The sequence below is a fragment of the Oxyura jamaicensis genome, chromosome Z, assembly GCF_011077185.1.
Source record: "Oxyura jamaicensis isolate SHBP4307 breed ruddy duck chromosome Z, BPBGC_Ojam_1.0, whole genome shotgun sequence".
In the NCBI taxonomy this organism is placed as follows: Eukaryota; Metazoa; Chordata; class Aves; order Anseriformes; family Anatidae; genus Oxyura; species Oxyura jamaicensis.
Window position 1 is genome coordinate 11,016,708 of NC_048926.1, and position 26,232 is coordinate 11,042,939.

General features: G+C 45.9%; 1 protein-coding gene across 4 annotated transcripts in view; it reads right to left on the reverse strand.

Moving 5' to 3' along the window:
* Nucleotides 1–26,232, reverse strand: part of PDZD2 (PDZ domain containing 2) — a 199,270-nt gene that overhangs the window by 94,522 nt on the left and 78,516 nt on the right. Inside the window, exon 1 of one of the 4 annotated variants that reach the window (XM_035309155.1) lies at nucleotides 20,777–21,087. The exons of the other annotated variants lie outside the window; for them this stretch is intronic. Within the exon in view, the coding sequence (XP_035165046.1) occupies nucleotides 20,777–20,901 (125 nt within the window). The 5' untranslated portion in view covers nucleotides 20,902–21,087. Of the gene's footprint in view, nucleotides 1–20,776; nucleotides 21,088–26,232 lie in introns of those variants that run through there. 4 annotated transcript variants of the gene reach the window in all.

The window sequence follows — 26,232 nt, forward strand, 5'->3', positions numbered from 1 at the left end:
ATTTCAACAGCAAACCACTCTTGGCTGGCATCCCTTCCCACATGCTATCTGGTTTACCCAAAGCTTAACACATCCCCAGGCACCACATTGGTCACCAGCATCATCCCTGTTGTGCCATGGAGAAACCTGCAATGGGACTGATGTGACCACCCAGGGCCATACACCAAATCCATGAGGAGCTGAGGCCAGAGGTGGGATTAGGACAACCTCCATCAGTGCCACTGTGGTGCTCTGCTTTCATGTTCCCATCCACATCGCAGCACCAGTGAAGTGATGCAATTAAAAAGCAACCTGGGAACATTGCAAGGAAGATCCATTTTCAACAGCATTGCATCCATGACCTGCTTCACCATGGATCTAAGCAAATACTGGTGAAAAGTATTTCCTTTTTTAAAGCTTTGGAGGCTTTAGGAAACACCATGTGCCAATCTGCTCCTGAGTTTCTACAGAAAAATAATAAGTGTGCAAACAGGCCCGAATATTGCCTTAGCCAAACAAGTGTTCTCCCACTTGTTGTGCCTGTGAAGATGAATCACTACCTCCTGCAAGCTGTAATTTACTGGGAGGACACCAACCAGCTCTTTGTGGTAGGCAGGTGAAACCAATGCCTCCCCACTTAATTGCCTGTTTTTCTTCAAACTCAAACCTGGTTGACGAGGAAGATCTCCCATGGATTACCAAACCCAGAGGACTGATTTAGTAACACATCGTCCCTGGCTAAGAGATTCCCCCAGTGAGAAACAGACACCTTTGGAGGAGCTCCTTAAATTTGAAGGCTTTGGTTCATTCACATTCTTAACTGATATGAATGATCTGATTCCCAAAAAATAAGATCTTGTCTTGGCCAAGAAAACCTGTATTGCCAAAGGTTTCAACATGCGCTGAGGAGGCATGAGTCAGATCAGATGCAACAAAGGAGCATCAACAGCTAATTAATAGGATGCATCTAAGCTTTCCTCTCATAAAAAAAATAAAATAATAATAATTAAAAAAACTCTATTCAGGCTTTAATAATGTCCTCACCAACAATTATCCATGAGCAAGTGCCCTAACCATAGAAAGTTGGGCATCACCTCCTCCAACCATTCTGTTTTTATTTTTTGAATTAAAGAGTGGCCACAAGGGCTCCCCGGCACGCAAACTCTGTTGCACATACATGCGTGACTGGTCCGGCACACCCAAAGATCACCTCACTGATCAGACCTGCAGGGAATTTGGTCTAAGAACACAGAGTTCAGGAATGACAAAAGCAGGTACAGGCATGAGACCAACACAGAGGTTCCCAATGCTACCACGAGGCCACTGGCACCGAGTGTCTGCTGCAGAGCAGCTTGGATGCCTTGGAAAACACAGAGTGTGCCCAGGCTACACAGGGAAGTTACTCTGTAAAACATCTGTGGTGCTAGGACACAGCAGAGCTGTGCCTTATTTCCTACACCGTAAGAGATAAAAAGCACTTCCTGATTTTAATGTCAACATCTTGTTAATTTGCCATGAACAATCAGGTACTGTAAAGCTGAGAGAAAGACAGACAGATATCTGAACTGCTTATGGTAGTAAGCAGAGGGAGCAAAGGAGAAACAAATCCCGCCTCAAAGTTTGGACCAGGTGATTACACATCTTCACAAGGTCAGACAAAAATGAAAGAACTGACGCCTCAGACCTAATAATCTCTATTCTTGCATACCCTGTAATTTCTATCCCTTTCTCCTTATGTTCTTCCTCTGTTTCTGCTACTGATTCAGATGTTAGAAAAAAAAAAAAATTCAAGACAATTCAGCTGAGATCAGCTAATTAATTGTATTCTCAGGGCTAGAGGAATCACAAAGGAATAGAAAATTCAGAGCTGCCATTTGTCAAAGGTGCTTTGACTGTATTTATTGTGTTGATACCATGAGCTTATTGGGTGCTTCCAGTGGAGAAGCTATCAATGGAGATCCATGTTCCCACTGCAAAACAATGCCACTTACTGTAAGTACACAGTGTTAGTGTCACCATCTTCATACATTTACCAAAGGAAATCAAGGGGACAAAGGAGAAAGAAGGAAAAAAAGTCTCCAAAAACCATGCTGTCCAGACAGTAGGAAACACTGAAAATACTGTCTCGTGTATTTGGAGCTGAGCCTTTCTGAATAAATTAGCATTCAGCCACTGAGGACACATGGAAGGAAACTTTACCAAGTGCCAAAAACGACTTGTCTGAAAAGAATTCAGTAAATAGATTCCAGTGTCTGACAAGTGTACTCTGCACTGAATATTATCAGCGACAGCAATACTTCTTAATCATGGGGACGGCATTTTTAAATGGTAGCTCCTACCAGTTGAAGTCCAAGAAAGATAATCTGAAGGGTCCCTCCAAGGCGAGGCAGAACCGGTCACTGTGACAGACGCTGCTGAATCGGAGTACTCAGAAGTCGTTGCGTGAACCTTATCAATGTGTTATTTATTTTCACAGACTTGTTCCAGATTGTATTTCTGGCACAAGGGGTAAGATCAAGAGCATTTCTTTCAAGAGATGAAGCTAATGAGGGTAATTAACCCAACTCCTAAAAATATAAGCCGCGTAGAAAACAAGTCTCATTTGAATTTCGTTATTCTCGCAAAAAGCAGACGGATTGATCTGACCGGTTCCATGGGACTTTTGCCTTGCTTAAAAAGATGAATGCTCTCCCTTTAGCTACAGATTGAAAACCAGGCAAGCGGGTGTCTCTGGAAGAAAACCTAAAAGGAAAAGCTTCAGGGAGAGGACCTGCAATGAAAGCTTTTCCCTTGCTCAGATCTCCAGGTGGAATAAGGGCGGCCAAATGAAGGGAATTTCTACACCTGGGTGTTTTATTGAGCTCGCTCTCTGCCGGGTCATTGTTGTGGACAAACATGACATTGTTTCTCATGGGGCCAGCTGAGAAAGCAGATGCCACGCACAACCCCAGACCACAGTCAGATCAGGGTCAGCGAACACAAGGAGGCAGCCAGAGCCCTGGCAATCACCAGACTCCTGGGAAGGCACCAGGCACAGCCAGCCGCTCACTGAGGACATACCTTGATTGCTGCAAAAGCCCTTCACTCCCTGCCACGGCTCCTCCAGGTCCCTCTCCAGGGAGACGTCACCCACGCTGCAGGGATGCTTCTCCTCAAAGCAGCTGCTACATCCAGGGACAACAAAGGCAGCAGCTCTCAGCTGAGCAAACAAATCACTCATTTCTTCAGGTTTACAGTCAATTCAGACCTTGCTTTGGCCTATTCCTTGACTTTTGTTTCTTTTGCCAAGCAGCTGGCAGCTGGAGAACAGGACTGCCAACAGCTCTTGCATCAGCAGCATCTGCACCATGTACTCACCACAGGTCTCACGGAAACACACATCACAGTGCAGAAACGCACTGGGATCTTCATCCAAAATTCTCGATTAAGACCGAGTTAGCATTGCAACCATGAGGTCCTCCAGAGCACAGGAATTCAAGGATCAGTAGATACTGAACAGTTATACCGTCCACTGCAGTTCAGAGGGGAACATGAATAATGGAGTATTTCACTTATTTGAGAGGGTGAAAATAAGAGCTGGGACAATAACGTACTACTGAGGATCAGTAATGGCTGGGATTTAACCCTTTTTGTTATGGGCCAACAACCAAAAAAACGGTGCATGTATATGGCCCCTATCATGATATCAACATGCAGCAAGAGAGGAGGGAAGCCAAGAAGTCGCAGCACTGGTATGATTTTTAATCCCAGGTGATTCACCTCAACTGGAGGCTGTTACCGGGGTCACAAGGCGCACGCACACACATGTAAGTTTTTGGAGTGGTTTTCTCATGTATTCGCTAAGTGGCCCAACCTCCTCGCTATTGTGGTAAACTCCAGAGTCAGCTCTGACTGCGGTTTCACTGCCAAGACCTTCTCTAACAACAGCAAAAGCCCTACCCACACAGGCATTTATGAATTATCACCAGGATTAGCATCCCATAACTTTACAAAGCATTTAAGTAAATACTTGTGAGGAGTGCGGTGCTTTCCAGACTCTCAAAACCAGGAAAGTCCCACCTCCAAACACAGAATCATTTAGAATCATAGAGTCATTTAGGCCGGAGTGTCCGGGAGCTGGAGCAAAGATACAGCAAAAGGCACGTTCTGGAAACCAGCCCTGCGACGGGATGCAGCAAAGCTGAACTGAAATACCCAGCCACTACATGGAAGGAGAGCTTGAGTGTGCCGCCAGCATAACGATGCTCCTCAAATCTGCTCAGTTTTAAAACTAGTTTCCAGGATTGGCCACATAGCTCACCCCTATCTGTTCCTGGTAAACTGCAATTTCTTCCATCTCTGCAAGTCACCCACAGCATGCAGGAGAAAGGAATGGGGGAGCATGCCTGTGTTACTGCTCGTCTCTTCCAGTTAAAGCAACCCATCCCTCCACAAATTTAAAAGATTTACAGCACCCAGAGGAATCTCACATCCTGCATCACAAGATAGAAACCACTCTGAACCCAATGACTGCAGAGAAGAAATCCAAAAGCCTCATCCGCTAACAAATTTTGGCATTTGATGGGAGGCAGCAAATGGCATGCTCCCAAAGACTTCTTTATCTGCTCTCAATACTTTTTATAAATGCATCTACAGAGTTAAATTAGTATGGATGTGTTTTTTTAACTGCTTTAAAATGCTTTCACTGCACATGGGAAAAAGAATCTATCATGTGGAATCCCTGCAGTTTAAATGATATTTTAAACAGAACAGTACAGACTGTATTGTATTTACCATTCGGGTGTTAGTTGGGCTGCGCAGAGGAGCAGACTGGAGCTCGGCACAGGCAGGACCTGCAGTACAGGGTGCACATCACCTCCCTCAGTGGCCGTACCATGAAAGCCTGGGTCCAGTCAGGCCTCTTTGTGGTCTGTTTCCATTCCTCAAGCCTCCCAGTGCATGACGCCTCTCATCGTTCCTCCTTCCCCACGCTATTCCATCCACCCCAAGTCCTCCTCTCAGCTCGTTTCTCACACGAAGCCCAGCAGTTATAAACCTACAGAGCTCTCTCAAAGACTACAGTTTCACAAACAACCACATCCCAGTCATTTCCTCTCTGGAGTTCTCTGGCGCATCCTGTTTATTCTGCATCTCTCCTGGTTGTATTGCAAACTCTTCAGATCGAGGGCTTTCCAGAGATTTTGTGTCTACGCTGCTGGAAGCATGTGGATGGTGCTACCCGGTTCAGAGTTGTGAAGGCCAGAAGAGACCACTGCAAATACCTGTCCTGGCCTTCTGCACAACACTCCAACTCCAGAAAATGACTTCTGCGTGAAGACCCCAGCAGTCCCAGCGGAGGTACACTGGTACACTGCTAAAATACAACAACACTGTTTTATTTTGCATTTTCTCCTCGTTCAGCTGCATATTTAATGTTTCTGTCCTTCATACTCAAATCCTTCCAGTATTTTCAGCAACTGGCTTGATGTTCGAATTTTGGGATATGTTCTAATGCCTGCACGTACCTCACTTCTGTGACCTCTGCACTAAGACAGTTGTCGTTAATTACTTGTTATGCTTTGCATTTGCCCAGTTCATATTTAATGAACTTGTTCTGAGATAAGATCCGTCCAAGAAAATGGAACCGTAATATAAACCATAGAGCTAGGGTCCTGAATTTAAGAAAGTACGTCTGTAAAAGATTAAACAACTGAAATGATCTGAGAACAGAGTGAAGGGAGAGAATGAGCTGATGGCATTTGCTGGTATGCAAGGTATTTTTGTGTTAAAAACATATATACAAAAAAACTTTCAAGCACTCTGAATACCTGTATTAACTTTAATGTGCCACGTGCTATAAAATGATCATCTTCTGAAGAAAAAAAAAAAAAAAAAAAGATTAAATTCCTTTGAGCCAAGTATTAAAAGCATTCTTAAAGCAAACAGACACACAAGGAATTCTCACAAAAGATCTGTTTCTCATCTGTCCAAAAATGTATTGGCTTCAGCTAAAAGTCAATCAATCAATACCCAAAGAATAAAAAAAAATAAATAAAAATATTTTTTTAAAAAAGTTCTCTCCAGTTATAAATTGTTCTTTAACTACAATCATCTGGCAGTGCAGCATCGCTGACCTAACTTTATGAGCATCTGTCAGCTGCTGATGGCCACAGGGCTGTCAGGAGAAGAAAACAGCAATGTTTTGCTCATATACTGAGCAGAGACCAGAAGTGACCCACCACAAATCACACAGCAAGCATCACAGTCTGGAGAAAAAATAAATAACCAGATAAAACAAATGGACGGGAAGGCTCAGTGCCTGCCCTACACACTGCGCCCAGAGCTCCTGGAGGACCACAAGGATAGGTGCAACAACTGCTCCGTCACCACCAGGCAGTTATTCGTGATGCTCAGATTTCATTATTTCTTCTAAAAAGTGAGATTATCCCACCTATACACAGCGTTTCCATGAATGTGGCATCACATGCGACAATATACAAGAACAGAAGTGCTTCCTCAATTTTCTTTTAATTGCCATGACAACTCTGTTTATTTGGATTTAAACACCACCCCGGGATGTTTATAATGCAAACAGCACAACATAATGAGGCAGAACGGGAAAGGGAGAACCAGCGAGACACTCATTTGGCTAACTTTTGTCCAAACCCAGTAATGCAAAATAACCCAGTGCCAACAACTATCACAGGAAGTACGGGGGGATTAAGGACCAAGCCATAGCAAACATTTCTTGCCGTTTCCGTTTTTTTAGCAGGAGCAGCAATCATCTTGCAGCTCCAGTGGCTGGGAAACTGGAGAGGGCTCTACCACCCGACCCAGCTGCCTCCGTGCGTTTCCACCTGCATTTGGCAACGGGATTTTAATTTGCGTCATCACCCGCCTCACACGTGCGTTTCCAGGGCTCGCTGAAGACACGCTGATTAACTAAAGATGTCCTGTGCTCCGGGTAACAATTGTGCTTCCAACTGTGCTCATAAATATGAATTATTAAACAGCTTCACAGGACACGGCTTGTACTCACGGCACATCAAGAGCGCAGGATCCCAACCCCACCGGGCAGGCGGCACTGCCAGCTTCCACTGGTCTTAAGATTCAGCCCCAATGCAGAAAAAAAAGAAAGAAAAAAAAAATAAAGCAAGTAACCTAATTTACAGTCCTGCCATGGTTCTGATGAAGAACTGAGCAATTGTTTTCAGACACAATAAGCAATTGTTCAAAGAAAGCCACTGAAATCAAGAGAATAAGATCCTGCAGCCCATCTCAGAGACTTCCCAGCAGCATGGAAAACCTTCTGGCTCCACCAGGAGTTTCTGTCGCCCCGCTGGCAATGCTGCGACCCCGGCTGGCAGGCAGAGCTCTGAGCAGACACAGAAACTGGGATGGGCTTTTCATGACGCCTGCCTTTTTGGGATCAGCCCCACGATGCACAGACCCGTGACATTCAGCACAGGAGCACTTCTCGTGGGCATGAGGACACCTTTCTGCTGCAGGACTGCCTCCAGAGCCCCCAGCTTCACGTAGGGTTTCTCACTTCTCCTCAGCTAGGCATGCTTTTTACAGCTAACACACACAGTTTTACTAACCCAAATGTGCTACACAAACAGAACAGCTCTAACCCCCAAGCAAGAACCAATTTACCTGCATTTTTTTTTCTAAAATTACCATTACAAGGAGACTGCTTTGACTTAAAAACTCTGAAGGCAAAAAGAGTTTTGCTCTGTTTTGTTTTCTTCAGAGTGGCACTGAGAATAGGCGGAGCAAAGATTAGCTAATTAGCTAAGCGCCCTAGGCACCGTCCTTCTGCGGGACTGGCTACGGGTGGCTTCTAGCTTAGCTTCAACTTCTCCACATTTGCAATAAAGGATGTCCGTCCCACCCGTTCTGGCGATTTTTACTGCCTTGGAAGAGCTGAAAAACTATTTTGCAAGCACACCAGACTGGGAACACTGTGAGAGGTCTGGTGGGGTCCAGTCTGCGGCAAACACACTCTCGTACAGCCTCTGTATTAAACAGGATTGAGCCATGCAAAGCTTACAAGCCTCCATATAAACCCCCACAGATGCTACCCACCCCCAAAAAGGAGAGGAAACAGCCTATTCAGGGGACCCTCCCACCCCCAGCGGAGAAGAATGGATGCTGGATAATCTCCAAACAAGCCAACAAACATGGGGAGTCCCAGACTGGGGATTCCAGCAGCCCCATGGGGACAGAGAGCACCACTGCTCCACGCAGATCAGACACCCCAGAAGCGCCCGGAGAACCGAGAGGCACAAAGTCCAGCCTCACAACTGCTAAGCCTTACTTGCTTAACCACCCACACAAAACCAGTTTTGTTAGGACTTCATGGTGAGGCGAGTCATACAGGCCACAGGCAAAAGTCTAAAAACAGCATCAGGGTGGGGATTTTTCCTTTTTTTTTTTTTTTTTGTTTTTTTTTTTTTGATTTCAGAACTGAATTGCTGCAGAAGCCTTTTTTGACACAGAAAACTAAGTTTCCTCAGCGGATAATACACTTAAAAGGGTCTTCACAACTAACATAACATCCACGGGTGTGTAACAAACACCATTAACTTCTGAAGTGTCTTACGGGGACCAGTCAGACGTGGACCAGCAATAAATCACAGAAGCCCTTTCCGAGGGAAGCGACACCTCTGGCTGCATCTGTACAACAAACGCAGAGGTTAGACCTGCAAGCGTGTTAAAGCACTTCTCCAATGAACCACACCAAAAGTTCTGAGCACAGTGTATTTTGCTTCCGTACCATTCCTGCAGAACATGGTAGGGTAATCTCGTTTAACCCTTTGTGCCAACATTTGTATGGTCTCCATCACTGCACTGGAATCTGCAAAGAGTGTGATCTGGCTCAGTGCTCCCAGTGCTCCCGGGATCCATTACCATTTCATACACCAGTGATCCTTTACTGAGCCATGAATGTCCTCAGCCTATCATAACCTCAGTCCTGCACTTTAGGAGTCTGATCTTTGAGAATTAGCTATTTTAGCTATTTGGCAAGTTTTACTGAATAAAAATAAAAATATAGGAATATCATCCTAGTCACAGTGTTGTGAATATATCCAGCTTCCATTCACTAATACTGCCACTGCAGTGGCTGCTAGACATTTTAAGTTATGTGATTAAAAAGAAAGAGTGATGGTAATTGTGCACGAGAAATATGCTCTCATCTGTCACTTCTCTTTGAAAATAATGAGCTCTCTTCCTTGTTACATTCCCTGCAATACATCTTCAGAGAAGCCTTATAGAGATTAATGCTCAATTGCCGTAAATGAGCTTAGCTTTATTTATTCTGAGAGAGGATCTGGCCCCAAAGTCCCAATAAGCTATAGCTCTACCACCCTTAATAAAGGAAAATCCTATACTGGAGTTAAGACAGAACTTTGGCCTTGTGTCTTACCCGTAAATTCAGCGACGGAGATTTGGCATGTTTTATATCAACAAGCCATGCCTAAGTGTGTATTTTAAATGAGGGTAAGATATGAGACGGCAAACACTATAAATCTTAACACGATAAGACAAATTCAATGCTTCCGCTGCTCATCTTCAGCTCTGCTGCGTCTTCCCCGTGCGTGCCAGTGGGACCATTAACTTCACCCGCGTTCAGGCTGAACATCACGGGAAGCTCGTTCGTGGCAATGTCAGCATTTGAAATACTTGATTCTTGAGCGGCAGATCCGTGGTGGAGACTCCGGGGAAGGGAGGCACGGCACGCACAGCGGGGCCATCTGGGTCCCCGCAGCACGCCAGGCTCCGGGGAAGTGAACCACGGCATGAGGAGGAAGACCTCGGGGAGAAAGCAAGTGTGTTCTCAGAAACCACTGCGATTTCAGTCATCTGTTTTGAAACTGCAAGTGCTGTAAAGTGACAACACGCGAGCCACAACCACATGTTAGAGAGTTTGTTTTAAATCACGGGGTCAAAATAAGAGCCCATTATAACTCCGGTTAACATTCCCGGGCTGGTATGCAGCGACGCAGCCCACGCAACGCTACAGCTGGAGTGGTGAGGTCTTGAAAGCCATGTCCAAGGGATATGAGAAAACACCAGAACCAAAAACAGGGACAATGCCAGAGGTCTCTCATAGGCTGGCGAAATCCACCCCGCCAGCCTTTCCTCTTCCCATCGCCATTTACACTCCAGCTGCATCCAGGCGTCAGGACAAAAACTGGCTCACTGCTTGGGAAGGATTTTTTTGCACAGCCTTCATGGTTGAGCAGATCTAAGGCTGTGGCTAAAGCCTCTTACGCTGGCCACCCAGCGTACAAATGTTCCCTTAAATAACCCCTGTTGAGAACTGGGGCTTCCACACCTCCACGGAAAGTATTTGGACCTCAAACAGAACATTTTCTTACCTAAGCAATAAAAAAGCCTCTACCATGCAACTTAAATGGATCAGCTTTTATGTCTCCAAGGGGAAAAAATAAAAATAAAAAAATACAGACTGATGCACATTCAAATAGTAATCCACCCAATAATAGGCTGCCCCATGACTTCAACAGGGATTCTGTGAACCCGACCCTCACATCCCAATCAGCAAAGACATGCAGATTAGCAGCAGGGAGCAGATGTCAGGCATGAAAGAAAATCCTACCTTTAGATTATTCTTTGGCAGAAAAAAAAATATATATATATATATAACGGTTGAAGACAGACTCCTCCCCACATAGTAATACAAGTACAAAACTCCAAAGTGTCTCTTCAAGTACACACACTCAGAGTAAACTGTCACATATGAATTTTTTGACTGGACAGCAAATGTTCATTTCCAAACCAGTGTCGCCTGGACACTCACTGTCTCAGCTCAGCATCTTGCAGATGCCACTGAGCTCCTAATCTCCCACAGAGCCACCAGGCAAGGCTTGTTTGCTCATTTTACCAGCTAGAATTCTCCAGGTGAGCTTTAAAGCTACTGAACAAAGGCAACATAGCAGTTAAGAGCAGATTTGGAGTACCTGATGGCCTTACTCAGACACTGATTTAAGTGAACATCATGCAAGAACAGACCACACTCTCTGAAACACGTGCATTCTTGAAATGTATTAAGCTAATGCCCTAGATCTGTCACCTTCTCCATTAATAATTCAGATTATTGGCCATTTTAGGCATATACAATGAATGCTTCCAAATTTTTTTTTTTTTTTTTTTTCCCTCCAAATGACCCACTTGGTATATCTGCTGTTTGTAGAAAGGGCTGCAAGCTTGCTGAAAGCACAGGGAGATCACAGTGCACCTCTCTGAGCCGGAGATGGGCTTGGATGAGGCCCATGGAGATGACATATTCTTGTCTTCTGGCTCTAGCAATCGAGCAGGGCACGGAGGAAGCTTTTTAAGACCATTTCTGCCAGAGAGCACACTCTGATAAGCAAGCGAGACAGTGACAATACTATTTCAGTCATGTCTACAATGCCCAGAGCTGACAGAGTTGATATTTTTCAGCTCTGGTCATTCCTACAGCTATTAAGAGTACAAATGAAAAATGCCATCTTCACTTCACATTCATATCACCGGTTTCATGTATCTATAATTTTTCATCAATTTTTTTGAAACTAACAAAAACCTTCTCCAGGAACTGTTAAGAGTCGATAATAACAGAATACAAAGAGAGAGAACACAAAGCCATTTTTCACCCACCAATAGGAAATATTTAAGATCACTGCTCTGACACATGTACGCTCATTGCCAACACCCTGCACACGCAGTGCTTGCCTGCAGCCCAGCTCCACAATCCATCCTGTTTTCCATTTAGGACACACGTTAGAGCCAAACCAAGCTCCACCTCCCAAAATCCAGAAGAAGAGCAGCTTGTGCAGATGGTGAAATTCTGGTGAGAAAGACAAACTATAAACAAATTTCCTAAAAGCTGTGCCTTGGGACAGTCTTATCTAACAATTTCACTAATTCCCTTGGTAGGGAAAGTAGGGGAGTACAAACGAAATCTGCAGAAAGCAGACTGCTGGGAAAGTTTGTCAACTCAAGAGGATGCACAGAAGTTTATTCAGAACATCTGAGGACTAAAACAACTGATGGGAGGCACAGCTTATAATCAAGCCAAGTGCAGTCATGCACTCTGGGATTAAAGAAATATGTTCTGCAGCTTGGGAGCTCAACAGCTGGAAATGACACAGAAAGAGAAAGACTTAGGTGGTTTTGTGGCTCACAGCAAGACCATAAAAAAGTTGCGTGTTGCCTGTGGTCTCAGTAGGGCACAGGAAAATATACAAGACACCAGTAAGATCCCAGCTGGAACAATGCGATTTCAGGTTACTGAGTTCAGGAAAGGCTAAGTGAGAGTGGAGCAAGGCAAGAAAAGTTCAGTAAGATGACCTCTCTCATGAGACAAAAGGAAGTTGGCTTTGCTACTGGAGCAAAAGGAGGGCTCTCTTTGAAGGAGAAACGGAAAGATAAAGCAGTATAAGCCAGCCATAAAGAGGTTTAGGTTGGAATTTGAAAAAAGGCTTATATCCACCAAAATAATGCAAGCTGAGCAAAGCTTGCCAAAAGTCAAAATGAGGCAGGAGACTGATTGTTTCAGTGCAAGAAAATCAACAGCGTGGTTGCCTGAGATAGCCCAAACCAAGGCCAGCCATGGAAGAAGTCCAAAGCTGGTAACACAGCTCCACACCACATGCAGCCTACAGCTACTAAGGTGTGGGAGCTCCACTGCTACCCCAAAACCTGCAAGACCATCTCTCACCTTGCAGCCAGGTCTTGTGCCATCACCAGGCTTCAGGCATACAGAGAGCCCAGACACACATACAAACTGGCTTCCTGAGTCACTGCATACTGAAAAAGTGAAGACTTTTCCCCAGAAAATTTGAGGTTATGCTCTAATCAAGGCCAAGGAAGGAAAACTGGTGAAGGGCATGGCAGTCCATTTGAAATGGCTGGGGATGGAAGAAAAACACTGCTAAAGGAAAGGAAAATGGTGAGGTTCCAGAGGGAAGAGATAAGACTATTACTGCTGAAGGCTTTAAAAACCATCACCATGATAGCAAGCGATTCACTATCACGGCTGAATTCCCCCACTAGTCCCCGATATTACCTAAGAAAATTAACAGTACAGGCAGGTGCAAACAAGGACCATTTACAATCATGTTCTTCCAAATTAAACCCTGTTTCAATGGAAAAACATGAAGTCAAGAAGGTGATAGGGGGAGAGGGGGGGCAAGGAGAAGGAAAACATAGGCTAATTAATGTCAATCACTGTAAAAAACCATGACGGATGCTTTTGACACAACCCTTCAAGACAGCGCTTCTGCAGACAGCCAAGTGAGCGTGAGAAGGGTGCAGGAGTGCAAGCAGAGGGTGCCTGAATGCCCACACAATGCAAAGCCATTTTGCTTCAATACATATAGGCAAACACCATTCCAGATGTTGCAGGAGAGACCCATGGATGTTTATGCCTTCAGTGTGATCTCAACGGAGAAGGCTTAAAATGTAGGAGGATAAATAGAAACTAGACTCCAAATGACTTGCACGCACAACTGCTGCTAATAACTGTACTTGTGTGATGGAGGAGGACCACCCCAACACGCTTTTCTTCTGTGCCACCTTCCCCATCTGATTTAGAAAGGCCACAAACAGCACTATCAGCTCATTTCAGATCTCCCCCCTGGAACTCTCTAGCCATGAATAAAAAAGGAATCAATAGACAAAAGTTAATAGAAAGATAAATGCTCAGTTTCCCTCTATCCTTTGACCACAATCTGATGCTTTCATTTTGCTGCAGTTTTGAGACTAGAATGCCTGACACCCCCTTCCTCAGACTTCAACGCACTACAAAAGACAATTTCCTACTCTTAACGAAGCACTGGCCAGAGGCTGTGGTCAGCAATGGCATTGTGTAGTGGAAACAGCTCTTACATTATGGGTCTTGAAATCTGCATTAAATTAAAAGCAATTGTAAAAAGTGTCCTTAAACTACCAGCATGTGTCCCCATGTCCCCCAAGTGCTCTCCTGCAATTCACCTACAGTGCAAACAACAGCCTTTGGCCAACGTCGTGCTTGTTTTTAAAGGGCAGCTGAGCTCATGGAAGACAATATAACACGTATTTTTCCCTTTTCCTCCAGGAGCACCCTGGCTGCTCAGCCAGCTGCTGCACTTTGCAGGCAGCTGGACTCTCTTAAATTTTAGTTTTAATGGCAAAACTAACTTTTCAGCCCTGAACCAGATTCCAGTTCAGCTTTCTGCATCTCTAACAGCTGTTTCTGGAAGGCTGCTCAAGTACCACGGCTGAGTGGCGGCTTCTTTAGAAGTTTCTCCCCTGGAGGATAACTTCAGAAACCATCTTGGCTGGTCTCAACTTCTCCTTTAGAAGCTGCACTGGAAGGCGCTTCATGGGTTTTTAAGTAAAAGCAACGCTTTAAAAGGATTGCAGCAGCCGGACTTGAGGCATGAGACCCTGTTTGCCTTTATCCACAGCTTAAAACAGAGCCTACAGCTAGGAGAGAACAGTCACATTCCTGTAGACTGGTGTAAATCATAAACAATTTCATTTAAGTCCAGCTGGAGAGAGCAGCCTGAAGAGAGGCTTCCCTCTGAAGCCCCAGTGGCACCTCAAGCAGCCAGAAGACATTTCTGCATGGACACACGGACATTTGCTCTGCGAGATGCAAACGCTGGGGTCTCAGCCCTCACTGCAGGTTTTTTACCAGCCCTTAAGCTCCGTGTATGAATTAGGTCTCTGCACCCAACAGAAGAGGAGCTTCCCATCTGCAGCCCAAATTACGGCTGAGGACGCTGGCTGCAGCCGAAGCTGCCAGCAGGGGCTGAGCAGAGCCGAGGGCAGCCTCCCCGCGTGGACCAGACACCCGGCTCCGTCCCTGAGGATCAAGCTCTGATTCAACTCGGCACTCGTTATTCCTCCCTTCAGCAACTCGCAGCCAGCCAGCAAGACCAGAAAGCTTTCTTTACGTCAAAGGTGTCATTTAAGCAGGAACAGAGCGTAACACAACTGCGCCAAGCAAACAAACTCAATCTACCTGCCTCGGCTCATTTCCTCTTCCAGCAGGCACTTTACAGAGATTTTCCTTTGCTGCCTCCTGCAGATGCATCCCTCTCCCTAGAGAACCATTTCTCTATCCCATCCACAGCCCTTTCTCACTCTTTTGTCCTCGCTCTGCTCTTCAAACGCCAGCACGGGGAATTCACCAGTTACATCTTCAAAAACCTCCCACGCCACCGTTGGGTCTTGGTGGACAGGTGGTGCCTGGTGGTTCCCACCACTGCTGTTTTATTTTTTGTCCTTATTTTGTGAACAACATGAAAAAACTGAGGTGACGCATAAAGCATTTCTATACCCTGCACAGCTTTATTCCCAGAAGGATTAACTTCTCATTACTGAAGAAAGCAACTTTCCCCAGTTTCTTATCAGCTGGCTCATCACCAGCCAAGCAAGGGAAGTGGTTTACACAGGAGATGCCACTTCACAAACAGCAGTCAACAAACAAATCCATTCTGTACCCAAACTGAAAAGGCATGAGCATCAGCTCAGCACATCACACTTATCTCTAGGTCACTGGTCAAGACCTGTGGAATCAAGAAGTCACTTTCAATAAATATTTTCACATTGAAGAATCTGGGAAAGAGCCAGAAACTCCAGCCAGTTGGATGAATACCCAGTACAAGCCAAGCAGTCCCTTATGGTTATCTTGTGTCTGGAAGCTGGCCTCTTAGCAAGTCATTTACATCTCATGCTCATTCATATTTTAAACATCTCTTTTAAAAGCCGTTTCCTACAAGACTGTGTGTTTAAGGATCTCCATAACTTTCTACTCTAGCTGCTGCATCCTCCTCCCCTCTGCTCTTTCAGCTTTGACCTAGAAGAGCACAAGAGCTATAACTGGATCAGTCCACCTCAAAAACATCCTGTCCCCAAAAGAGGAAGGTCAGCGCTCAAAGGCACAGGACAAAGATCCTTTGCCTGGTGGAGTTACCCTCTCCTCAAACTGCGAGATCATCTGTGAACAACCACAGCAAAAGCTGACCCTGCTAAAGCATTCCTGAACTGTCCTGGATTACGGACAAGAACTTGAAAATGTGTTTCCTTCCTGCCCAGTAGGGTGAGATTCCTGCCCCTCTCCCCAGCTCCTGTGTCAGCAATATCAGCGCTGCCCAGTTCCTTTCCCTGCTCACCAGCAGCTGCAGGGATTTACAGATACATTCCCTGTGTATTTTGTACAGGCTCATGGCAGTACTTGGAAGCCGCACCACAGTTTGTTGAGACAAAAGGTCAAATTCTGCAAGTTACTGCAAATCTTCAGCGCCAGCAAACTTCACCCAGAGCCAAGAGCTTCTCCATAGTGTAGGAAGTGCTTAAGATGCTGTGGGACAAATCAAGCGAACTGTGCCGACAGGAACCCCAGCCTCCAGAAAGCAATGCTAGCAGCTACGCGAACAGCCTTCCCCTCACAGTGTTACTCAACTTGTGTTTCATGCTGGCAGCAGTAGACTTAGTCCATCTTCTGTTGTCGGGAGGAGAGCCGTGGGCATGCCATGCCCCACGCCAGCGGTCCTGGACCAGCTCACCCCAGCACAGGGCTGAGCAAACACAGCCAGGCTCTGTCCTGTGCAGGCCTAGGAGCAACAAAACCATTTTCTAATGCTCAGTATGAGCTACGTGGATCAACTTTGCCTGAGTAGGCTCTGCTCTGTGACAACCTGGTGTGCTACAACCACCTCCCCACGACCAGAAGCCCTGGAGATGCCTCCCTGGGACACGAGGTGGACCAAGGTGGGGTCCCAAAGGAGAATCGTTTCTGCACACCTCAGTTCTCTACAACTCCGAAAAATGGACCACGACCCGTGCCAGTTGTTGGTTCCAGTGACACTCTGCACAAAGGGGAACACTTCCCTGGCACCCGGGGTTAAGCTCTCTTCCACTTAACTGCATTTTGGCCTACAACAATGGAATTCCACCGTGTGTTTTAACCGAACGTATTGTTCCTCATTAGCAGTCTCGAGCTGTTACAAGCCTTTAGCCCAGCGAAACACTCAGTGCATTTACTCCAGGACTGACAGCCCTCCTACAAAGCGTTTCCCTTCCATCAGGCAGGGCAGAGGTAGCGAGCCCTGCTCCGTGGGCTGCACAGCCCCTCGCAGGCAGCCTGGGCTTCGCTGCAAACCAGAGCTCTCTGCCCCAGCCACAACTGCCCTGGGGCAAGGGCTGGAGGATGGGGAAGGACAGGGAAAGAGGAAAAGTGACAGGACTACGAGGAAACACATCTCAGCCTAATGGGAATGAAACCATGCATGCATATGTACATGAACTGAAGGCATATTCAGATGGCCCAAACTTCCCTAGAGTCCTTGCAGCCAGCATTTTCATGAGGCTGGCTGCAAGCAGCTCCCCAGCTGAATCCTGTGAGGCATTCTCCACGGGCTGCTGCCTTCCCGCTGTCCTTCATGAACATGCAGTACCCACAAAAGCATCCATTTCTGCCCACACGTGTTCAACAGGCTATCGCTTCAAGTTCTCTGCGATCACAGCTCTGCCAGGACTGTGGACTGTACCTTAAATTAACTTAGAAAACAAGCCAGGGAGAACACAACTTGTCTGTCTTATCCCAGGGCTAGAAGGAAGAGAATTAAAAAATGAGAGGAAAAAAAAAAAAAAAATGCTGTGGCCACAAGCCCAAACCAGCCAACAACTCTTTACACCAAATGAGCAATTTTATTAAGGAAATAACATCTAAGCAAGACATGCTGCACACACAAGTTCTGCAGCTGGAATCTCTTGCAGCTGATGTTTCTCTTGGTGGTACGTAAGGCAGAAAATAATTCAGCTCACCTTTGGGGGCTGGTGGTGGCCACAGCAGGCACAAAGCATGGTAAAAAGCTAAAAGCAGACTTGGTAGGATATATACAGCGAATCTGCTCAAAGCTTCTTTTTTCCCCTCTGCAGAAAACTGCAGACTTGATACGCTTTCAGAGACATGCCAATGTTCAGCCTCAAGGGAGAGGCTCTGGATGACCAGAGAGCAGCCCTGGGCCACCACAGCCCACCAGAGACTCGTCTCTTCCCAGGGACAGCCCCGCTGCCAGACTGTGCACATGAGGAGGAAACTCTGCATGCACACAGGGGACACTGCCCCAGGGCAGGAAAAAAATGGTGTCTACAGGAAGGGCTACATCCACTGTGACAGAGCTCCACAAACATTACTTGGGAAAATTCATCACATTTCCATTCCCTGGAAACCCTTGGAAATGTGGATTCAAAGGAGATAGTGCCGCTCAAAAACACATGGGCAGCACCTGCACCACATCATGCTGTCTTTTCAGTCCTTACCCTAAGCTAAGCCCACACTGTTTATCACCCTTTAAATAATAACAACGAAGCATCAATCTGCAGTGACATACACTGGTCTATGTCATGTTTACTGGGAAAGGCAGGACATCTACACAGAAACAAAAAGGATCTCTTCCGCTTCACATACCTGTGAGCTTCAGAAAGTTATTGCTCTGCTCCCTCCAACTGCATCTCAAGGATAAGGGTCTGAACAAAGTCTGCCACCTTCTCCCTTCCCTTTGGGGAACAGTGGATGGATGCAGAAGTTCGGCTGTTAAGAGGAGGGCAGGTACCATGGTACCACGGTCTGGTTAAGGCTGTTTTCCTTGTGCCTTCTGCATGTGAAGTGGTTTTCCACTAAAGACAGGGCATACACAAGATCCTCCTCAAAGGAAGAATTCCCTCTGCTCATGCACAAAGTCCGTGCATAGTCATACATCTGCTAAATCACAGCAAGATCCTTCCACACTGCCACAGGTTTTCTATTTCAAGAGGATTAATAATTTGCAGACAACACACTTTCCTGACCATGCAGAAAAATCATGACATAAAGGATATATCATTAACACATTTCCAGCGAAAGATCACGCATAGAGATATATCAGGCGGGATGACTAACCCTTCCAGCAGAGCTGTATGAGGAGCGAAATATTAAATTATGGTTTTCTAAATACCATGATAATATTTAGTCACCATAAGAAACATAAGCTCTCTTCTCATGAAGAAGTGAGCACCTATTTCCCACTCAAGCTGGAAACTGGATATATCCTGCTGAATACGTTTGCAGGTCAAGCCCAAGAAGAAATGCCTTCAGCACACATTTCACCCAAGTTTTACCAAAATCACCTGGATGTCTCCCATCTCTCCATACCCCCTCTGTGAAGGGGGATCCCCATTTTGAGCCAGGAGATGGTGCCAGAGAGACACTCCCTGAAGAAAGGGGGAGATGGGGGGTAAGGGGAAAGTAGAGAGCCTCGACTTCTGCAGTCAAGGGCGCATCTATCAGCCTATTACTATTAGTCAGTATGAAATGGAAACCTATAATAATGCTTTTGAATGGAAGAAACAGCAGCATAGCTCATGAAACAATTCTAGAAAAGTTCAGATGCCACCCACCTGAGCCAGCAAACACCAGTTTCTCTTCTTGTTTAACAATTTGAGAACATTTTGGAATTAAAAGTGTGAGATACGTAGATATTTATAACAGACACACTGACCAGAGGTGTCAGGCATCAGCAGTGCTGTTAGGAGAGAGAGGAATTAACCTTTCCCATGAGAGCTGCTGTTGTTAGAGGTATTAACATGATATTTCTGAGCAGCATGGGGTCCAGTTCAGATTGCGGACGCATTCATAAAACCTAGAGTTTTGTGAGCTGAATGGCACACGCAGAGAGCACACTGTTGTGCAACACAATCCTTAGACGCTTCCCATCTGCACTCCATTTCAAAGCATATTTTACTTGTTAGCTTCATTTAGAAGGTCCCCCCAGTTCCGCTGCTAGAGAGGACTCTGCCAAAACGCAGAGCTGAGCAGAAGCATTGAATTTGTGTCTCCATAAAGTAAATGTGAAGTAAGAATTAAGTACGCCTATGCCCTACATGTACGAAGCCCACTAAACACCAACAGACTTTTGTTTGCTTGAGGATTAGGAGATATTTAGAGAACATGATGGCTGTGGCATTTGAACGCCACCAAAAGCTCTCCTAACCAAAAGCAAGAAATCACGATTGATTTAGGAAGTGAGAATGCAGCTCTATTTTTTGCATCCAAATGGAAGACAATATATTTCCTTTATTAAAAACCTTCGCTACGCAAGCCTGCCAAGCGAAGCTCCTCCGCGGGGCTTCCAGCAACGCTTTCATTTTAAAAATCTGGTCTTCGCGTGTCCTGAGGGAAAGCATTTTGTGACTCGAGTTGCGAAGGTTTCCTCCACGAGAACTGCTCGCTGCGCCTGGACAGAGCCCCTTCTGTCCCCATGGCACAGCGCAGCCCCATCCCAAAGTTTCTGCCCTGCGCCGAGCCCCCAGCGCGCAGCCCCCGCGACCCCCTCGCCCCGCACATCCCCGCACCGCCCCGGAGGTGCAGCAGCGGAGCAGGACACCTCCGTGCCTCCCTTCCCGGCTCCCCACAAGCCCTCCCGGTTCTCCCCAAGCCCTCCCGGCTCCCCCCAAGCCCTCCCCGGGGCTCCGCAGCCGCCCCCCGCCGCCCGCTCCTCCGCTTCATCACCTGCCGCCGAGCCGCTGCTGCCGGCGGGGAGGCACCGCCGCCGCCTCTTCTCCTCCTCCTCCTCCTCTTCTCCTCCTCCTCCTCTTCTCCTCCTCCTCCTCCTCTCCACCTCCTCCTCCTCCTCCCGGTTGCGGCGCCCGGCCCCGCTCCCCGCCCCGCAGCTCCCAGCTCCCGCAGCCGCGCACGGGAGCGCGCAGCGCCGACCCCAGCCCCGCGACTGCGGCCCCGCACACTCCTTCCCCCCCAGCTCACACACACACCCTCCCCGGCCTTTGGAAGTGTTTCCACTCGCGGCGTGCCACCACCGTTCCCCACGACCTCTCCACGCAGCTCTCTCGGGGGATGTTTTCCTCCCCGGAGCGTGGCCTGATGGTGTCACAGCCAAGCACCTTCATCCCAGGCTGTTGCTTAACATCTCGGGCATTTTTCAGGTGTGTGGCTGTCCATCTCCAGCAGACCTAACAGCGAGTCAGGTTGTACCCAATACTGCATTTTTATTTTTATTTTTTACTCGTAAACTTTAAACTATACAGCTGTGGTCACGCCTGACCGCTGATGCCAGAAGTTCTGGCCATACGTTGGACACAAACCCACTGTTACAGCTAAAAATAAATGAATTATTATAGTTGCCCACATAGTGAGCTGGCTGTAATCAAGACAAGCAAGGACGAAACTCTTCCACTGAGTCCCACGCTGCATTCAGTCTTCTCACAGGCGTCCCAGCTCCCACATAGAGCTCTACCCGGCACAGAAAGAACTGTCCCTCCTGTTTTTCAGGATTTTCAGCGTGATTTTCAGCCTTCCAGGAGTTTAGAGGGTGGCAGAAGAGACTCCTAGCTCTGTTCCTTGGAACAAAACAGCCCCATGTCAGCACCCCAGCTCCCCAGGAGCACAGGTCGTCAATCAGGTGCCAAAATGGGACCCACTGACAGTTACCATACCTAGAGCTAACCCCAAGGGAAGCTTTCAGTCCTCAGGATGTGCCTCTCTCTGGGGCTCAGCACTCCTAACCAGGAAATGCCTCCCTTCCAGATGTGATTCACAGCCTGACATCTCCTGAGAGGAAAAAAAATAATAATAAAAAACACACCTTTATTTAAAAAGTGGAGAGGAGCTCAGACAGCGAGCATGGCCAGAGGAGGCTGCGTCCCTCCATGGAGCAGGGCAGGGGCTGGGGAGTTCGGCCAGGATGTGGGCAGCAAGTTCAGCAGCCTCTGCCTGAGAGGAGAGGAACGCACATCGGCTGCTTCCCAGGAAAATCCGTCACCTCCAGACTGCTCCCGCTGCAGCCCTCCCCATTGCCTTTTCTTGTAATTGTTTTCCTCTGCCTAAAAATCAATCCAAAATTAGGGAGAAGAGGTTGTCCTGAGTCCCTGCCCTAAAAAAAGTTCCTGTGCTGACCCCACAACCTCATTAATAATACCAGAGATGTGGAGCAGGAATAGCACAGCACCCCAGGGTGCTTCCTTTTGTCTCCATAACTATTTAGACTACAGTCATAAACAGATAAGAAACAACAGGGGTTATCCAGCACAATCCCCAATGAGACTGAAAGGCCAGAAAAGGTCCATAAAATGTTTATCCTATGGGCTGCAAAATACGACCTAACCTTCTGTTCAATCCCATGGCCACATCCCAGCTCGGTGACAGCAGAGCATGGCTTTTCTACGTCTCTTCAGGAGCTCACATCCATTGAAATCTCGGGGGATTCGGCCCTACCTCTTCTCAGCTCTTATTTTGGAGAAGATGAAGAGCATTTTAGGCACACACATGCAGCTGTGCATTTCAAAGCAATCTGTTGTGATATAAGCCAAAACAGTATTTGAGTCATATGTTTCCTTACAGATAAAGCATTGATTTACAAAGACGTAGAGCATGTCTGTCCCACAGAAAACTGGCTTCATACATATGCAAGCAACCAGGAGAACTACTTAGCCCATCCTCTAATGCCCCATAGAGCTGGGCATCAAATTACTTTCTTGCTTAAATTTCAGGAGTACAATATTCAGGATGGAGAAGCTGTGGACTGATGAAACTCTTTCCCACTGCAGTCAAAATAAAGATGCGAAATAACCAGCTTGACCCTTAGCTAATCAAGTTGCAGTTGCATCCCATGACACTGCACAGTGAAAATGCCACATGGCATCTGGGGGACTACCATGACTTTGGGTTCTTTATTTGATGTCTTCTTTGTATATTCAAGTTCTTAATTCACATTTAGAAAAACAACAGTGAATGCAAATCATCTTAGAGCCACATTTGTACAAACTAAACTAAATTAAAGCCAAATCTGATAATGTGTTAGTATCAGAAGTCAGCAAGGAAGCAACTGTGAAGTGCTAGGTCTGGTCTGGAGCACCTAAAACCCCACTACATTTAAGTCTCATCTCAAACATCATTTTCAAGAGCTGCTCTTTACCAGAGACATTTCCATTCTCCCAGTACTGCTGTGTCCTGGGCACCAGATGTCTGCCACCCCTGTTCACAAGGCACAGATAAAGTCAATTATACAGTACATATCCTCAAGATCCAAGACATTTGTGGATCTGATGGGTAGCAAAATGAACATTCAGATTTAAATGAAATCCCTTTGAGAACACAATAAGCGTCTACATCCAAGACCACATATAACCAGAACAAAAATATGATGTTCCATTTTTTCCTAAAATAAAACAACAAATTTCAGAACTCTGCCAGAAACCACAAAAATGACACAAAAGAGGGTTAAAACTGAATAGGAGTCCAGCAAGCCAAGGACTGCAAAGGCCACGTTCTGCTCCCAGCTATGCCAGTGTAAATACAAAAATCACTTCCATGACCTCTGTGTGCATCTCTCCCCACGCTTTGCTAGGTCGGTTTGGTATGTTCAGGCGCTGAGCTCCCTAAGTCTCCACAAACAGCACCTTCAGAAAGCCCCATTTCTGCACGACGCACTATTACACTACGTGACAAATGCCACAGAAAAAAAACCTTTCCCTTACCATTTCTTCTGCACACAAGAACAACAAAAGCCCTTTTAAACAAACAAAAACAAACAAAAAAAAAGTGTTTAAGATAGTATAGGGGTTTAATAGATCTAACACACTGCTGAGCATAAACAGCTCTGGAGAGCTGAATGCAGCCAATATCCCCAGAGTCCCCTAGGGCCCCTCTGGGACTTCCACCCTCATCCCTTCCTGCTGGCTGGAAACCCTCTGCTAGTTCATGGGGTCTTCAGAAAAATGCCAGTGACCAAAAAAATCCCAGACAGCTCCAGGTTTGGTTGAAACCACCACAGGGCTTAATCTTTTGTGGGTTTTTTATATGCAAATTGCAGACAGGCCCTTGCACGAGCTATACTAGAATTATTTGTAAACACTCACTTATTCCTCCCACCATACAAATAGTAGGAAATGAGATATTTTTGAGTCATTTCATGGAGGGGGTGGGGGTCTCAAGTCTTGTCCCTGCATGCCAGGAAGTTCTTCAGTTGTGCTCCTTAGTTACAAGAGCTATAACCAGAGATGTTTTTTCCTATTATAGAAGGACCGGCTTCTCAGGCAAAATGTGAAAAGGAAATCGTAAGAAACAGTATCAATAGCTGTTGGGAAATGTAACAGCTCAGTGTATTAATACATTAATTCATCTACATTTATTATTTTTATAGCTCTCAAAATACAGTCAGTAATTTCTAAGGAAAATACAGATGCACTGTCCTTGTCCCGGAGAGCTTATACCGTAACTTGCTATCTTATGGCTAATTGATACTGAAAATATGAAAGCTTGGTAGCCTTCAAAACAGAAATTTTAAGAAAAAATCTCTCCACTGGGCTGGTCTTTTAGTTTGCTTAGAGGTTTCCTTGGAGGGTGAGGTGGACTGATTGCATTCATAATGCTCTCTCCACTCCCCACGAGCTCTCTTCTGGAATACGTCTTCCAAATACACCCCATTAACCAGAGGTTGAGCGCCATGGGCAGAGAGCCGTTTGCGAACCCTTTACAGTGTTTGGTGAGCAGCCCTGTTGGAACTGATTTTATGCACTTCCAGTTTATTTACAGGCTGACCATTTTCAAAATCAATTGTATACATGAAAAAATCCCCACTTTAACAGTATGTTCCATGAAAACTCCAGACTGTGAGGTAATGTATCTACATTTTACTGCTCGGAACTCATTTTTATTTACTTTTTTATATACTCATAGAATTTATTTAGAGGTTGCTACAAATCTACAGGAGATAAAGCCTTCTCACCCAGGCAGTTCTCTAATCCAGGTACATACTTTGTCACAGAATAATACTATATCAATTAGTGCAGAACAGTGTAGGGTTTTCTGGTGTTTAGTATACTGTATTTTACTGCAAAATACAAAGCAGTAACTAAAGACTGGAGAGCAGAAAACAGCAAGATCCACTAGTACTGTTGAAATAAGAGAGTAATAACCTAGAAATCACACAGTTAAAGCTATTTGCCTATCTGCTACATTTAACACCAGCCACAGTTATTAAATCGAAAAAATCATTGAGCTGTCTTTCACCTCTCAACCCTTATTTACTGTTTGCGTTTCTCTCAGTAGTGTCCTGTGTTTAATTTTCATTTCTGTTCACCTAATACATTCACTTCTTTACGGTGCACGGACCAGGTTTGGACTCTACACACCAATGTATTTGATCAAAACAATCTGTTATCACTGTTTTTGTTGTTGTTGTTGTTTTTCAGGATGGAAACACTTATCCAAGGCTTGTTTTTAGAAATGGTAACTTGAGGGCCAAATTTTGAATTGGATTACCCTTTCAAAACAAAGAAAAGGGAAAAGCCAGGTTTTACCCTCCCTTGAATTCAAAGGCAACTCCCAGCAAGATCTCAATCCACTGCACAGAGCCAGACATTTTCACCCAGATAATCTTTCAGGCATCAAAAGAAAAATACTTCACAAAGATATAATATCTTAAATTATGTACTCGCCCTTAGATCTCAATTTAAATTCCATTCTTTTCCCTCCCTAAGGTGATGCCAGTTTGCTCTTAACCTTTCGCCCATATTAGGCAACTAAGACAAACTTTTCTTGCAGGGTCAGAGACTGCTCTGATTTTTTCTTACCCTGTTTGGTCCAAAGGTTACCATTTCACAAAGCATCCTAGGGACATTTTCACTCCCAAGAAATATTTTGACAACAAGATTATTTATAACTCTGCTAAGCTCTGCTGAGTGTAAAACGTGACACGGGGTGCTCAGCAGCCTTGGGGAACGCGGCGTTCAGAGGGGTTTGTTTTCTTTGCACCAGAACAGCAGTCCGAACCTTTCAGCAGCAAGGCTCTGTGCGCCCAGTACGCGATGTACATCTCATTAGACACCTCAAGGGTCACCAAATAGGTGAAAAATGTACTTGAAACCTGCCAGCCACTAACTAGAGGCAGCAAGGTGCTGCCTGGGGTTGGGCAGGCTCTGTGCACCTCATAAAGAATCATAAAGGTTGGAAAAGACCTCCAAGATCATCTGGTCCAACCATGCCCCTACCACCAATGTCAACCCTGTCCCCAAGCACCAGGTCCAACCTTTCTTTGAACACCCCCAGGGTCGGTGACTCCACCACCTCTCTGGGCAGCCTGTCCCAACGCCTGGCTGCTCTTTCTGAGAATAAATGTCTCCTGCAACTGCCTCTGTCTCTTGCTCAGCTTTCCACATGTGGACCGACCACAGATCTGGCCACAGACAGCCACCGCATGACGATGCTTCAGGCAGCCTTGT